Source organism: Fragaria vesca, unplaced genomic scaffold (assembly GCF_000184155.1).
Source record: "Fragaria vesca subsp. vesca unplaced genomic scaffold, FraVesHawaii_1.0 scf0513181, whole genome shotgun sequence".
NCBI lineage: Eukaryota > Viridiplantae > Streptophyta > Magnoliopsida > Rosales > Rosaceae > Fragaria > Fragaria vesca.
In genome coordinates, this window is record NW_004443451.1 from 17,244 (window position 1) to 34,098 (window position 16,855).

The following is a 16,855-nucleotide window of genomic DNA, read 5'->3' on the forward strand; positions in this document are numbered from 1 at the left end:
GAATACAGAAGCGGACAGTGTAGATTCCTTCCTCGTTATATTCTGGAGTAATAATAACTTCTGATATTCGAGAAACTTCCGTCAGAACAGCAACAGCACTCAAAAACCAACAATCACCCAGTCGACCCTATTTAGAAAACAAAGTCACTTGTGGAAACTGCTGGCCAACGTAATTAGCAAATTTAGATGTCAATTTCATAAAGGGCCTAACCTGACAAAAATTAGAAGGATTCACAGTGCCAGAAAATAAGCAGGGCCGAGCACCAAGCCTGCTCTCTTTTACAATATCAGCAGGTCTCATCCATTCTGAAACGGCCTAGATTCGCAAAAACCAAAATTTTAGGACATTTAAAATCAGACTCATTAAACATAAAAAGTGGTCAGCAAAGTCAGAGAAACTTACCTGCAACTTTGAGGGGGGATTTTCTGAATCTACAAATAATGATTGATCATTTGGAGGAAACTCCTGATCAGTAAAATTTGTTTCTCCTCTTGCACAGAGAGCTTCTTTGACAGCCAATTCAACAGAAAGCATACGTTGATATATTTCTTCTTGTGTTTCCATCCTAGGTTTCCTAAACCTCCTGGCAAAAGAATCCATATCAACCAGAACTCCATCACGTTCTGACCTTCTTTTCCTCCCACTTGAATATTGCCCATCCCAATCAATGTCATCCCTATCATATAGATCTACATCGGCAGGATCACTATCCCATTCATCAACCTAGTGAAGAAAACAAAACAAAACAAGAATCAGAAACAGACATCCTCGATATACGAGCATGGATATGTAATCATGTAATAAGATGAAAACCACATACTCTAGAAGGTGAATCTGCCCACTGCCAAGCATCTTCAGGAAAGTCTATCATACTAGTGTCAGCTGACCCAACAGCTGCATGGAGAGCTGCAATGTCATCCTCAGTTAAGCACCTTCCCCATAGAAACACATCCATAATATGCATCTTAGACTCAGCCCCTTCACTATCTGACCTCCCAAATGCATCCATATCTGTAAGCGGTCTAGCACCTACCCAAACTTCGGTTCCTAGCTCCCAAATAGTATTGCCCACATGCCATCAAAACCACCATCGAGATAGCAAGTGGCCTCACCTAAATCAGCATCAAATGTCATTGTTACCAAATGCCGCCTGAAATGTAAGCAAGGACTCCTGTGAGATTCAACAGCTATCAACAAAAAAGTAGCATAATTAAGCACTGATTCCCTCTACCCAACACTTAGTAACCAAAAATAAATAAAAAATCATGGTCGCACGCACATATACACACAAGAAAGGACGGAGCCAAAATTCCAAAACAATTTGGGCTAAACTTTCTTTGATAAAAATTTCAAAATGTATGAAAATAAATAAATTAATAATGCTTGTATCGAGTATCTAACATTAAGAAAATATTTTTCACTTCTTAATCTCCGACATTAGGAAAATCAATCTAGAAGGGTAGAAGTGATATTGATAGACAAGGAGAATTCATAAAATTATCAGATTCACATCCCCAAATTCATAGACTTAGTAAGAACTAAGAAAGAGATTAGAATTAAAATTTTGAAATTCGATGTAACAAGCTAGAGAACAAAATACCAATATACAACATACTTAGAAAATCGAATAAAATTGAGAAAAAATATCTCAAAGAAGAAGTTGGAGACTTGGACTTAATATGGACTAATGGATCTTTTTAAATGAATAAAAAAAAGTGATGGTGGCTCGTAGAATAAGACTTGGGCCTATTACAATCCTTATTTAGTATAACATAATAGGTTTTGACTTCATTTAATTACTTTTTACATGGGCTAATGGTGCTTAACTCATATAATATAATCTATGCTATTTGAAAAAAGGGAAAAAAGTGTCTGGGCTGTAGCCCAGAGACCGGTGTACTATCTCCGTCCCTGCACACAAGGTTGTAAGAAGGATTATGCCAATATTATATTTACAAAAAACAATGCCAATAATTTTGTTCGTAAAACGATTATGCTCAAACCTTCCATCTGCAATACTAGTTGCACCAATACTCCATTCTTTTGCAACAGTTGTTTGTCTGAAGCCTTTAGTGATCAATCTAAGCCCAAGTTGGTATTTTGGTTTTTGAGATTGAAATACAGAAACAACATATGACTTTGAGATTACTACCAAACAACATAGAATCCAGACCGTATTGATCCTAATACACAAATAATGGAGCTAAGTAGCTAAGACACTATATCCTTGATGTCATCATGTTGTTGGGTTCCCTCATTAAGTGGTGTTGATCGGAGTATGGAGTGTTGCCAGTAACAGCCCACTCTGATTCTTGAGATCTTGGCAATTTTACCTTTGTGGGGCAATTTTAGGGGAGATGGTCGCCAAACTTGTAACAACGTAAACAAATCATGGGAACAATACCAGTAGCGGGTCCTCAAATGGGTTCACCATTCTCCTTTGTACCATAGTTCCTATATGTCCTTGCATATCCCTTTGGTATCTCCTCCTCATCATCACCATCATCATCATCATCACTGCCGCCTACGATGTCGTCTGTATCTCCTTTGCCAATGTCTTTATATGGTATACATGTTAAGTTGTGACTCTCACCACCACAGACTTCACAACGATCGACTGCAACCTTGCCTTCTCTTTTCATTTGCTCGGCTTCTTTTTCCCATTTTCTCTGGTATTGGTATAGTTCCATTATAATAGACGATGATGAACGTTTCAAAAAAAAAAATGATGATGATGATAGAGTTACAACTCATACCCCTTTTGCTCTCTTTCACTCTATGTTATTGAGTTTATCTAGTCTATAGAAAACAGAGTTAACAAAAGACTAGCATCTACGAAATGAGAACCTAAATATTGTTACCAAATTCGAGTTTCAATTGATGCAGCATATTAAGCCTAGAATAATGCACACACCATGCATCACAATACGTGCCACTCTCCACCTCCAAAAGAGAATCTTCAGAAAGTATTACCACTGAAACCGGCAAAATAAGCTTAGACAGAGTTTGCAAGGGGCAGCCCTGCTATTACAACACAATACAGTAGTGAAATTACAGCTACCTATACATATCTTTGTCTTCTTAACCAATCTAAATTAATTGATTAACACTATTGTGAGGTGTGAACTAGAAACTAACGGTCACATTGCCGAAAAAAAATGAACCCTTCTGTGGAGGATCACTCGCTGATGTTGTTGGATGGCTTCTGTTAAGAATTTGGCACTAGCCGACCATTGTACATCTTCTCAAGTAGTTGCTTTAGATCAGGCCTCCTGAGAAGACCTTTGTTGTTTGGTACACCTGTCCCTAAACATACGGGCAAACAAATTTCCCACGACCTGACCACAAGAAGAACCAATCACTCATCAAAGAAAATGAGTATCCATAACAGTAGGATACAACACAACAGAATGTTGATATGGGAGGGAAAAGCAATGGCTCCAAATTCACAAGTATCTGCTACGGTTTATGACGGCTCTTATTTTTATATTTTCTTGATTCAGTTTCTGATGACTACAAATGCAACAGAACTGTAATAGTATATCGATTGTTTTTTTTTTTTTTTTTCAAGTAAATATAGGAAAAAAATCAGAAATATGATGAATACCAATGGGAATTCATACCATAACAATTTGGCGTTCTGTAAACTTATATACATCTTTAGCTCGTTTTCTATTGAGAGCTTTCCATTTTGCAGTACCATCACACATATCACCTAAACGAAAAGCAAATGAACAACTCATCGGCGAAGGTATATACCACATGTAACAGTACATCTAAACTGAATGGGAAAAGGAAATCCAAATAATGTATGTGTCCCAAGCAATGTAATGTACAGATTTTTCAACGTATTATAGCTAACAGGAGAAGAAGAAGCACTCTGTTTCTCCCCAAACAAGCCAAAGCAAAAACTTTGAGGCATAATCTAAAGCATCTCAGTTAGTTGAGTCTAACCAGCATAACTAATTTTTGGGATGAAGAAAACCAGGAACCAATTACCAACAAAGAAAACAGGAGCTCATATATGAAATGATTATGGCCACTGAAAAACTCAAGAGTTCGTTTTCTAGCTGAACCATTGAACCAATATAATCTATACATAACTTCTCTGCACACGCGAATAGTTGGCTAAAAATATAATACCAGAGGAGTGGATGCGCTCATGCGCAGTTTATCTTCCTACATGAATATTGGGGAGGTAATCAGGTAAGTATAATATCTGAGAAGGATTTACAGGGAAGATCCCAATATAATGAAATCGAGATCATGTCCAACCATGGATAACAAAAGGCAACATTCCAGTTCCCCCACAATTCCGGCCCCCAAGTGGTCTGTCTTTTCCATCCAGTGCAACTGCCTTTAGAGAGTTGCTTATCCGTCGGTATAAGATTTGTTGGCTATCCCTTATGGTCAAAACACACAAGACACAAGCTGCACTTCATGTCCTGAATGCATAAAATAGCTCAAGTGAAGATTGAAGACCTGACCGTTCTCAAGTGCATCAGGTAGTTCATATGCATATGCATCACATATCCTTCACTGAGGATGACAAGTGAAGATTTGGATGATACCCTAGTTTGTATCTGTCTTAATCTCTAAGTCTGACTTCATGCATATTTAAATGTATTTGCTTCAGCTTTTCAAGTATTTAAATTTCAAATCTCTATTAATAAAACATTTTTCATTGTGCTTGAGCTCCAAGTTAGTCTAGGGTTGTGTTGTTCTTCCAACCAATGAGCACATGACTAAAGCACTTTTAGGTCAGCTCTTTTTTTAGTCCAACTGGGTTTTGTGATACACAGACCAAGTCAGCTACTGACCCATGTGAGGCACCGCCCAAGCTATATAGCCGGTCTAAGTGTCCTCTTTAGAATTAGTGGTTTTGTGATGTCTTATCACCTATTTAAAACTGATTTAGTTTTCAAAACCCTTGACTCTTTCTCTTGGCTTCATTCCCATTTGGGAAAATCTCACTTGGCTTTTGTCTTAGGCGTGATGGATCCGTCAGATCATATCTATCTTACTTTTGGTGAGACAAAACACTACAGTCCAAAATGAAGCCTTCTTGATTTGGTAATTGTGCGTGCCCTTTCATGGCTGGTACTTTGCCTATATATATATAAGGCTCTGCTCCTCATACTCTTTGGTTGTTGAAAATTGTCATTTGCATTTAGCATTATTTCTTCTTTGCTCCTTTGCTCTAAGTCTTCATCGTTGATTATAAATCTTAGAGCTGAGCACCAAACATTTTCAAAACCCATATCATTGTTCATTGTTCATTGTTCATGCATACCTTGAGAGCGGTCTAGGTGATGCAACCCGGTGAAGTCTTCATAGAGAATTAGCTAGGGAGTTAGTTAAGTTCATGTGAAGCATGTTGTAAGCTGTCTTAGAGAATTAGCTAATGGCGTTAGTTAAGTTCTGCTTTGAAGCATGGCATAATCCTATGTGCAAAACACTTGAGAGACAAGAGAGCAAGTTTAGTTGAGTGCTAGTAGTTAGACTAGGCAGTATGGCTAGATGTGGTGTCATCCTCTGAGTTGTGAGTCTTGTAAAGAAATGTGTTTATAATAGTGAAAAAGTTTTTGAAGCATGGCATAATCCTATGTGCAAAACACTTGAGAGACAAGAGAGCAAGTTTAGTTGAGTGCTAGTAGTTAGACTAGGCAGTATGGCTAGGTGTGGTGTCATCCTCTGAGTTATGAGTCTTGTAAAGAAGTGTGTTTATAATAGTGAAAAAGTTTGTCCCTCAAGAGTTAAGAGCACACAGTTTTTCTCCCTGGGTGCAAGGTTTCTGCGAGTACAAATGTACTGGTGTTATATCTTTACTTTCTAGTACTTGCATATTTACATTTATAACTTAGTCTCACAGTAAACAGAATAGCCTAATCTTTACTATCCTTACGCGCGGGATAGAGAAAAAAGTTGTCAAAGATTAAGACCTGAAATCCCTAATGTCAAAACATATCCATGGTAAGTTATACAGTATTGTTTTTGAGAGCCACCAAAACCAACTATACTCTTCAAGTTAACATTATAATATAAGAAGAATTAGGTTGAAAGTGCCACCCAAAACCAAAGCAGGAGCTAGTAGTCTCTGTCCACTTAAAAATCCTTCCTAACTCAAACATTTTATCAGAAGATATCAAAGCAATGGTGACGCCCACTACGCGGGAGACTCATAAGAAAGACTATCCTCTGTCTTCTCTTAAACAAAATACTAAATCCATGATTCAAGAGACAGATTGAATGAACTCTTCATGGCCCATAAAAGAGAAGATTGAACAAAGCAAGTATCATTAAGAACATAAATGATGTGTTAGCAGACAAGTAAGGACTAATCAAACAACTTGCATCAGGCAACATGAAAGAAATAAGCATCAAGCCAACACATATCCCTTCATTTTTTGTTGGAAACTATAGTAATCGCTTATAATCAAGAAGATAGTTGACAGAAAAAAGATCAATACCTTCGATGGTTTAGCTGAATGGTCCGAATCCTCTTGACTGCCACTCTTGTTGTCAAGATTGGATCTTACATGAAAGTATGAAACCCAACTGACTTTGAGTTCACTGCATACAAATGATAGTTAAAACCATTGTCTAATCAACAATAACATCTCTACATATGCTACTGTATTCATGCTTTTATAGATACATGCAACTAAAGAAACAGAAAACCAGATAAGAGTATCTGAAGGGAACTAACTGGTTTAAGTTGCAGAGAGAAAAAGAACACTTACAGTGGGCTGGTGAGGATTTTGGTAGGCGTTGCGGGATGGCTGACTGGCTGAGAGATGAGAGGAAGAAGAAGAAGAAGCCATCTTCTCTCTTTCTATGTTCCCCACGACAACGTAGAAAGAGGAAGATTCCAATCAAGAAGAAGAACCTTGATTGCTCAGTGTGAGACTCTTCTATTTCGTATAACATTTCATTGCTTTTGAAAGAAGATGAGTTTCAATTACTGAATATGAATATATGATATGATCACTAGAGAAGAAATATGAAATAGAAGAAACTCTAGCTACCTATAATTAGAATAGAATGGCATCCCCCCTCTGTTATATATTGTTGGAAAAAAAAAAAAAAAAACAATGCAACTTGGGCTTTTAGCGGGCTAGGCGGAGTTGGTCCACGTCTAGGCGCTCTGGGTGGTTATGTGTCTAGACCTAACGAGTAACGGAAAACGAGCCGTGATTCACCTAGGCCTAACGGGTAACAGGCCATGATGAGCCTAGACCTACGTATTGTATTCGATCATAACGAGGTACAGGTAACGGGTATGGGGATTCCCAGTATTCAGATTTTTGAATCAGGTATGAGACATGTATGATTATTTGATATTTGTTCTCATCCCCACTCATTTAGGATTGGAAATATTATTATATATAATTTATTTTATATATATTTTTTAATATATATAATTTATAAATAGATATTTATGTAAAAATCTTCTGCAATAATTTTTTTTTTCTGATTCTTATAGTGAATATTTATAGAAACTTTCTTTTTAAGTCGAGAGTTGTATTCATTTTTGTTAAATTGAATCAAGAAACTTATTTATTTTGATATTTGATTCTAGTTTCATATTTCTATATTTCTAAATTTTAAAAAAAATTAATTTATTAAATAATTATTAACGAGGATCGGGGCAGGTATGGGAACGTAATCCCCAAAGGGAAAGGGGACGGGGAATCCCTTACAGGGTCTGGGACGGGCATGGGGATTGGGAATGAAATAGGGTATGTGTATGATTTTTTGATCCACTGAGCATACCCTCCCCATTGTTCATGTTATGGCCTCATTATGCTCATGTTATGGTAATTGCGTGTTCTACAGCATTTCTAAGTTTCCAGTACTAATGTCCTTAAAAGTATTTCTTATATCTTTCTTAGTAGCAGTATTAGTACTAAGAAAAATTCTGTGTAAGATGGTTTTGGTCTTGTGCCTCCCTATGAATACACCTGCATAATCATACAAGTATCGCTCAAAATATATTGTTTGTCTCCTTTCATGCAGCTTTCATTTTAGGACATGTGTTTCTCCAAAATATTTATTAAAATGTGACAACATTCATCGATCATGAACTTGGTAACAATATCTAGTGTTCATTAAGAGGAACTTCCTCGTACCTAGTAAGAAGTTCAACATAAGAAACTTGAAATTGATTTCAGGCCTTGTATCTTAGCCCATTAAGGTTGGGTCGTGTTTGGAAACCGACCCACCAAACTAAGTCCCTTCAAATTCGCCTGCAGACGCATTGAACCGGCTGCTCTATTTAACGCTCCGGTTCGGCGCGTGGAGGTTACCCGCTTCTTGCTTCAACTCCGTCGTCCCCTTCCTCCGCTCTGCTTGAAATGGAGTCAAGGTACTTTCTACTCTTTCTATTACATTTTCGGTGGATTCAAACTTGTTTGGGTTGTCTTTTATTCTGTACGGATTTTTGGGATTGTGATCGATGATTAATGGTTGGGTTTAACTTGATCATTGTTGATTGGGTTTAATTTACTTGATCATTGTATGAGCTCATTATTACGCACGGGCTAAGCATGACTGCTGTCCTTCCTATGAAAGCACAACGGTTGCTGGTAATTTCATAGTACTATAGTCTACCTAACTACTACTCCGGTATTGGCAGTTAAGTATTCGTAAGGTGATAACATTGTTGCTAGCTTTCAGAATTTTGGTTCCAGTTGCTTTGTTCCCTTGTTGCTTACATATATTATCCTGTATTATTCTTAAAATCTGACTAAACCATGCCTCTGGATCGTTTTTAGTGAGTCTACTTCTTTTGACCACAATGATACATGAATCTATACTATCACAGTATGTAGTGTTCTGCAAATTATGTCATTGAAATTGATATATAGAAGCACTTGAGTATGGTTGCATGATCACACTTAGATTTGAAGATGAAGGATTCATTTAGTTTCGCAAAAGCAAGAATTGTTGTGTATAACCATCAAGTTGAATTCATTGTAATTTAGACACAAACATGAATGTTGTTCAATGAAAGATTAAAGAGCAATAGAGGTATGATTTGAAGTATGGAAAGATTATCATTGGTGTATTACGTACAATTTGATTGTACACCTCTGCTGAAATTATAGAAACATGGTGAATGCTCCTAAAGTTAGCCAATACCTGGTTAAGCTCCCTGTCTTAACTCCTTGAACAAAAATGCTTACGATATCTTGTTTTTATTTATTTGTGCCTTGCATTATAAGTCCGAAGTTATAATTTTGAGTATTACTGGTAGACTTGTCATGTTTCAAATCAACAGAGCTCATTTCTGCATGTACTTCATTCGTAATGGTTATTCAGCGCAATGAAATTTTCTACTTGCATTTTATCAATTTGGATTACATAGCTTTGACACATAAGTTTCTCTCATGTGTCAATATATTCCAAAGGTTGTTGATCAAGCTGAAGCTGCTAAGTTGATTGATCCAACTGATGTGCCAATGTACCAGCCTGTGAAATAAAACTTCCAAAGGGGTTCCAGCTGCAGCCATCCCATAGAATTCACGATAGTGAACAGATGACATGATCAGAAAAATGCCTCGGTATGTTCACCTTTTTTTACCAGTCTTTACTCTTTTGATTTGTACTTTCTAAATCATGCTAGTGTTGTTGTTTTTTTCTATGCTAATACATTGCTCGGCTTTCACATATTACCCTTGTATTACTAATCAAAGGTTTTATCTCTTAGATTTACTAATTCTGAAAACCAAATTTGGAAAGGCTTGGTCTTGGCGTTGGAGACTGAGATGAGTGAATCGATTCTCTGTTTATTTTTAGCCAATTTTCATTTCCTCAGTCGATTTCATTTCTCTATAGAACTTAGAAATGTTAGAATGGTTTTGGTAAAAAAGAAAGCAGAGTCCTCCAAGACCCAAGGTCAAGATGCCTACTAATCACGGGGTGAGATTAATTAGAGAACTGTTTGATATCATTTTCACACATTTTAAAGTATTAAGCAAGTTTCGGATCAACTTCCAGTTTTGTAGTTTAATTATCTTATTGGCCGGCGGCAAGTTGAGATATTATAACATCTGGGTTTGATATTTTCTCAAGCAATAGGTTTTAAATACTTGACATTTCTGTATCATGACATTTTCACCGTACCATGTGAAACCGAAGATTAGGATCACCTTGTTCAGACAACTAACTCATTTAAAATGACTTCTATGGCCAAGTTGTTAGTTATCTATGTCATGGTCGCTAACAACTTTCTCAAGCTTTTGCCTTTGGTGGGTTCCAATGAGGCAATGACCTGCAATAGTTGACATTATTGGCTCTCTTGTTGTTTCCAGTGAATATCAATGATACATTTCCAGTGAATTGAGTAGGAAAAGCTGCTGTAAATTTGCCTACCGATTGTAAGGGCAAGGAGGATAGCTTTAGAGTGTAAGGGTCTACCGATTGCATTGATAGCTGTTGCAAGGGCGCTCGGAGATGAGGACTTGGAGGAATGGGAGAAGGCAGCTGAACGACTAGAGCAGTCGAAATATGTCAATCCTAACCATGAGGAAGATGCATTCCAATGTATAAGATTAAGCTATAATTACTTGAAAGATGGGGATTCCAAGTCATGCTTCTTGCTCTGTTGCCTGTTCCCAGAAGACCGTAACATCGAAATAGAAGACTTGTTCCGGTACGCGATCGGAAAAAGATTGTTTCGAGATGCCCAAACAATGGAAGAAGCCAGAGGAAAATTAGTTACAGTGGTCAAGTACCTGAAAGGTTCTAGCTTGCTTTTGGATAGTGAGGAAGAAGGATGTGTTAAGATGCATGATGTCATCCGGGATACAGCCCTGAATATTGCACAATCTGAAGATGGGCATCGGTTTTTTGTGAAAGCTGGCTGTGGTTTAAAGGGTTGGCGGCCACGCGGATTACATGAAGGCTGCACTGCTATTTCACTAATGAGGAACAAAATTCGCAAGCTACCCGAAGAAGAGTTGGTATGTCCAAATCTCCAGATTTTATTACTAAACAGGAATTTTGGACTAAGTGAGATCCCCGAAAAGTTGATCCAGAATCTGAAAGAGTTAAGGGTCTTGGATCTTAGCAACACTAGTATTTCCGTATTACCCCAATCATTTAGTCTCCTCACCAACCTCCAAGCTTTGTATTTAGATGATTGCAGCAAATTAATTGACATTTCCGTTGTGGGGAAACTTAACAAGCTTGAAATTCTTAGTATGAGAGGTTGTCCCAGGGGGCAATTGTTCAGAGAAATAGAACATTTGACCAATCTACGGATTTTGGACGTCAATCGCTCTTGGGGACAATTCATATTGAGAGGAAGAATGGTTACAATTCCATCTAAAGTGATATCAAAGTTGCAAGAATTAGAAGAATTGTACATGGTGTACTATGTATTTGAGGAGGATGGGTCGTGTGTAGCTGAGGGACCAAGAGAAAGAACCAATATTATTAGGTTTGATGAGATAGCTGGTTTATCAAATTTGAAAATATTGCAGGTTGGCTTATCCGATGAAGGTTTTATCCCTAAAAATGTTGAGGCCGCACCAGATTGGGATTACTTTTGTATAAGTGTCTTCGGCAGATGCAGCGACACTACATTCTGGCCCGTTGCATACAAACAAGGAGATCGTAATTCAAGATCCTTGCTTCTTAATGGAGCAACCATCAATACCTTGGCTGATTGGTTTATCAAAGCGGTGACAGAGAAAACAGAAAAGCTAGAGTACAACCGCTGCAAAGGGATGAGTGACATTGTTATGGAATATGACCGTGGGAGGTTACATAAACTCAAGCATCTCACAGTTGCTGGGCCACAAGACGAGTTGAAAGAGTTGATGAACACAACAAGACGAGTTGAAATAGGACCAGTGTTTGAGAATTTGGAAGAGTTGCATCTGAAATTAGTGTTCGACCTGGAGGAGTTGTGTGTTGGTGAGTTACCACCTGGGTCTCTCTCAAATCTCAAGGTGTTTCATGTGTATTGTGGTTGGATTTTGAGGAGTGTATCAGAATTTGTACAGAGACTACCAAATCTGAAGAAACTAGATTTAAACTCTATGCTCAAATTGGAACATGTGTTCAGATGCGAAGGGTTCGAGCCAGAACAATCAAAACTGAGAGAGATGCATTTGTTGTGGCTAGAAGAACTAAGAAACATATGTAATGGACTAATGGTCCCGCTCCACGTGCAATGTTCCAGAGTCTTAAGATTTTGACGATTTACCGTTGCGAGCTGCTGCAAAGTCTGTTCGCATCTGATGTAGCTCAGTGTCTTGTTCAATTGGAAGACCTTCTTGTACAGGATTTCCCTTTGTTGGAAAGAGTAATGGAAGCAGTGAACAAGGAGAAGACGGTTCTACCAAAACTGAAGAACTTGGTTTTGAAGAATCTTCCTAATTTGTATGGTGCAATTGCTGTCGTTGATATTGAGTGTCCTTCATTGGTACGCTTGATGGTGGTGGATTGCCCCAAGCTTTTGTTTTCAACCTCTTCCGATCTCTTCGAAGCCTTCAAATGCAGGAACCAATTTTCATTTTCAGCCTCCACGTCTGACCCAGTCCAACTCGATGATCCACAACATTACCAAACTCTACGTGGCAGGTATTGAAATAGTTTCTTAGTTTGTTCTTTTCTTCTGTATTTTGTAGGGCAGCAATTGGGCAAAAACTGATTTGATCAATTAATATCTGTGATTCAATTTTTATTCGTCCCACTCTTTTAAAACAATTGAGCTCTAACTATAGGACAGAACACGAAACACAATTAAAATAGTATTTTTATTTTCATTCTTATTTTTCTTTGTTATCTGTGAACAACAACAAAAAAGTCAAAATTATGCACAATATTTAAAGTTGATGATTGTTTCGTTTTCTTTACTCTAGTAATGCAAGTTAGAAGCAATGTTATGGACACTCCTAGAATGTTACTTTTCTGTTTAAATCTATAATTTTAATAGTAATTCTTTTTTCTTTTCTTTTTTTTCCTATTTTGATGCAACAGAACATCTGGTTTCCACTAGTGAAGTCTCTAGCTCAGCTTCTGACTTCCATTGCAGGAAGTAACCAAGTTCAACTCTATTTCTTTGTCCAGGTATGCTATGTGATCAACTGAATTATTTTCTTTTCATTGAATGGTAAATTTCTTGTGATTCCATAGAAACTACAAATGTCACCTTTTTCTAAGATAATGGAGTTCTCATAATTCATTGGCTTTCCCAGTCTTCTGTGTATTAGTGATTCAGTGCAACAAGCAAAATTTTAACTACAATTTTCTTTTTCGCTCCTATGTTCTTATTTTTCTTGTTATAATTCGTCGTTATCAATCATTTCTTGGACAGTAAATTGGTTGTTGGACAAATCCAGCACGCGGATACTAGATGAGAGAGAAAGTACTGGAAGCTCCCCAGAAAGAAGGTTAGAGCTGAAATCAAGGACCTCAAGATGAGTCAAGGACAAGAAGGAAGCAACACTTTGATGTAGAAAATTTTGGGAGAGATTCAAGTGGGTGAGATGTGTGAGATTTTCAAGTGCTAGTTTTGATGAAGCAAATGTAATACATTGTTTGAGTGTGAGGCCATCGGAGGCCAATGAGATACGGGTGACCCAACCAGCCGCATCGCAGTTGATGCCTTGCCAGCAGCAACAGCCACCGGAAGTCCAGTTTAAGGAAGAAAGAGAAGAAAGAGCCAGAGAGAAGTATGTTCAGTTGGGTTGCATGCATGGATGATACTAGCAGTACTACTTAGTATGTAACAGAATACGATAAGAAAAAGAAGGAAACAATGAGAATTGATGATCTAGACGTGGACAACAACAACGAGCATGAAACCGCATGGCTCCTTTCGTCAACTCCCTGGTTTTATGTTCTTGCTGGGATTGGGTTCATTGTAGGATTCTGGGGAGTGTGTGGTTCATTGATTTTCAGCGAGACACGGAGATATGCATACTTCCGTTTCATAGAAAAGGTACAAGACATGTTCTACGTGACGATCGCTGTGTGTATCAAGTACCAACAAGATGAAGAGAAGGCTGGACCTGAATTTGTAATTACCCACTGTTGCTTGTTTTCAATTGTGAATTTGTGGCACCTGAATCGTGAGTGATGCTGCTGAAATGCTTCCTCTTTTTCATTAGTTCAATCCACACCTTCCTCTTAAGGAAAACTAAATCAGTAACAGGGTTTCAAATGGGATGAGAGTTCTATAATATGACCAACATAATCATCAACTCACTGAAAATGAGAGGAGAAAACATTCAATGAATCAGCAGGGAGCACCGCAAATTGCAAAGATTATTCCGCATGTGTCTTCTAGTACCTGTTATATAAAGAACTGTATGAAACAATACAGCTTGCATTGAAAATGTCAAATATTTGTACAATTAATGGCTCTAATATGACACCCTCAAATTCAAAACTGCATCGGCTTGAACAACACAGGATTCTAGCTAAATTTGCTAACAACACAGGATTCTAGCTAAATTCAAAACTCGCCGGTGTTGTTGGATGGTTTCTGTTAAGAATTTGGCACTAGCCGACCATTGTACATCTTCTCAAGTAGATGCTTTGCATCAGGCCTCCTGAGAAGACCTTTGTTGTTTGGTACACCAGTCCCTAAACATACGGGCAAACGAGTTTTCCACAACCTGACAATAATAAGAACCAATCACTCATCAAAGATAATGAGTATCCATAACAGTAGGATACAAACATTATTTCTTCTTTGCTCCTTTGCTCTAAGTCTTCATCGTTGATTATAAATCTTAGAGCTGAGCACCAAATATTTTCAAAACCCATATCATTGTTCATTGTTCATGCATACTTTGGGAGCGGTCTAGGTGATGCAACCTGGTGAAATCTTCATAGAGAATTCGCTAGGGAGTTAGTTAAGTTCGTGTGAACCATGTTGTAAGCTGTCTCAGAGAATTAGCCAAAGGCGTTAGTTAAGTTCTGCTTTGAAGCCTAGCATAATCTTATGTGTAAAACACTTGAGAGACAAGAGAGCAAGTTCGGTTGAGTGCTAGCAGTTAGACTAGGCAGTATGGCTAGGCGTGGTGACATCCTCTGAGTTGTGAGTCTTGTAAAGAAGTGTGTTTAGAATAGTGAAAAAGTTTGTTCCTCAAGATCAGTTAGGGGCACACAGTTTTTCTTCATGGGTGCAAGGTTTCTGCGAGTAAAAATGTACTTGTGTTATATCTTTACTTTCTAATACTTACATATTTATATTCACAACTTAGTCTCACAGCAAACAGGATAGCCTAATCTTTGTTATCCTTGTGCATGAGATAGAGCAAAAAGTTGTCAGAGATTAAGGCCTGAAATATTCCCTAATGTCAAAACATATCCATGGTAAGTTATACAATATTGTTTTTGTAAGCCACCAAAACCAACTATACTCTTCAAGTTAACATTATAATATAAGAAGAATTAGGTTGAAAGTGCCACAGAAAAGCAAAACAGGAGCTAGTAGTCTCTGTCCACTTAAAAATCCTTCCTAACTCAAACATTTCATCAGAAGATATCAAAGCAATGGTAATGCCCACTACGCGAAAGACTCATAAGAAAGACTCTATCTTCTATCTTCTCTTGAACAAAATACTAAATCCATGATTCAAGAGACAAATTGAATGAACTCTTCACGGCCCGTAAAAGAGAAGATTGAACAAAGCAAGTAGCATTAAGAACATAAATGATGTGTCAGCAGACAAGTAAGGACTAATCAAACAACTTGCATCAGGCAACATGAAAGAAATAAGCATCAAGCCAACACATATCCCTTCATTTTTTGTTGGAAACTATAGTAATCGCTTATAATCAAGATAGTTGACAGAAAAAAGATCAATACCTTCGATGGTTTAGCTGAATGGTCCGAATCCTCTCGACTGCCACTCTTGTTGTCAAGATTGGATCTTACATGAAAGTATGAAACCCAACTGACTTTGAGTTCACTGCATACAAATGATAGTTAAAACCATTGCCTAATCAACAATAGCATCTCTACATATGCTATTGTATTCATGCTTTTATAGATACATGCAACTAAAGAAACAGAAAACCAGATAAGAGTATCTGAAGGGAACTGACTGGTTTAAGTTGCAGAGAGAAAAAGAACACTTATAGTGGGCTGGTGAGGATTTTGGTAGGTGTTGCGGTATGGCTGACTGGCTGAGAGATGAGAGGAAGAAGAAGAAGCCATCTTCTCTCTTTCTACGTTCCCCACGACAACGTAGAAAGAGGAAGATTCCAATCAAGAAGAAGAACCTTGATTGCTCAGTGTGAGACTCTTCTCTTTCGTATAACATTTCATTGCTTTTGAAAGAAAACAAGTTTTAATTACTGAATATGAATATATGATACGATCACTAGAGAAGAAATATGAAACAGAAGAAACTCTAGCTACCTATAATCAGAATAGAATGGCATCCCCCCTCTAGTTAAAAAAAAAAAAAGACGACTTGGGTTTTTAGCGGGCTAGGCGGAGACGGTCCACGTCTAGGCGGTCTGGGCCGTGATGAGTTTAGACCTAACGGGTAACGGGCCGTGATTTACCTAGACTTAACGGGTAACAGGCCGTGATGGGCCTAGACCTACGCATTGTATTCGATCGTAACGGGGTACGGGGATAAACGGGTAATGGGTATGGGGATCCCCAATATTCGAATTTTTGAATCAGGTACGGGACGGGTATGATATTTTGATATTTGTTCTTATCCCCATCCATTTAGGATTAGAAATATTATTATATATAATTTATTATATATATATATTAATATATATAATTCATAAATAGATGTTATGTAAAATTCTTTTGCAATATTATTTTTTTTTTTGATTCTCACCATGAATATTTATAGAAACTTTCTT

The 16,855-nt window shown here is 37.6% G+C and overlaps 2 protein-coding genes and 1 pseudogene across 2 annotated transcripts; 1 reads left to right on the forward strand and 2 right to left on the reverse strand.

Annotated features, from left to right (window-relative positions):
• LOC101308252 overlaps positions 1–1,010 on the reverse strand; it is a 2,995-nt pseudogene extending 1,985 nt beyond the window's left edge.
• Positions 1,011–6,779: 5,769 nt separating this feature from the next.
• On the forward strand, positions 6,780–14,095 carry LOC101308540 (disease resistance protein At4g27190-like). Its single transcript, XM_004310238.1, has 4 exons — positions 6,780–6,904; positions 10,389–12,595; positions 12,995–13,084; positions 13,332–14,095. Exons 1-2 carry the CDS (start codon positions 6,780–6,782, stop codon positions 12,208–12,210), a joined length of 1,947 nt encoding a protein of 648 aa, XP_004310286.1. The 3' UTR covers positions 12,211–12,595; positions 12,995–13,084; positions 13,332–14,095.
• Positions 14,096–14,182: 87 nt separating this feature from the next.
• LOC101306785 lies at positions 14,183–16,297 on the reverse strand. Its single transcript, XM_004310236.1, has 3 exons — positions 16,076–16,297; positions 15,837–15,939; positions 14,183–14,637 (listed from the first exon to the last, which is right to left on the reverse strand). Exons 1-3 carry the CDS (start codon positions 16,291–16,293, stop codon positions 14,563–14,565), a joined length of 396 nt encoding a protein of 131 aa, XP_004310284.1. The 5' UTR covers positions 16,294–16,297; the 3' UTR covers positions 14,183–14,562.
• Between the last annotated feature and the right edge of the window lie 558 nt (positions 16,298–16,855).

Coding starts and splice junctions, on each gene's coding strand:
- LOC101308540 (XM_004310238.1), top strand. CDS start 6,780: ATGGCTGACTGGCTGAGAGATGAGAGGAAGAAGAAGAAGAAGCCATCT. Junction 6,905..10,388: donor AAGAACCTTGATTGCTCAGT/GTGAGACTCTTC, acceptor ACCGATTGTAAG/GGCAAGGAGGATAGCTTTAG.
- LOC101306785 (XM_004310236.1), bottom strand. CDS start 16,293: ATGTTATACGAAAGAGAAGAGTCTCACACTGAGCAATCAAGGTTCTTC. Junction 15,940..16,075: donor TCTCTCTGCAACTTAAACCA/GTCAGTTCCCTT, acceptor ATTTGTATGCAG/TGAACTCAAAGTCAGTTGGG. Junction 14,638..15,836: donor ATTCAGCTAAACCATCGAAG/GTATTGATCTTT, acceptor TATTATTGTCAG/GTTGTGGAAAACTCGTTTGC.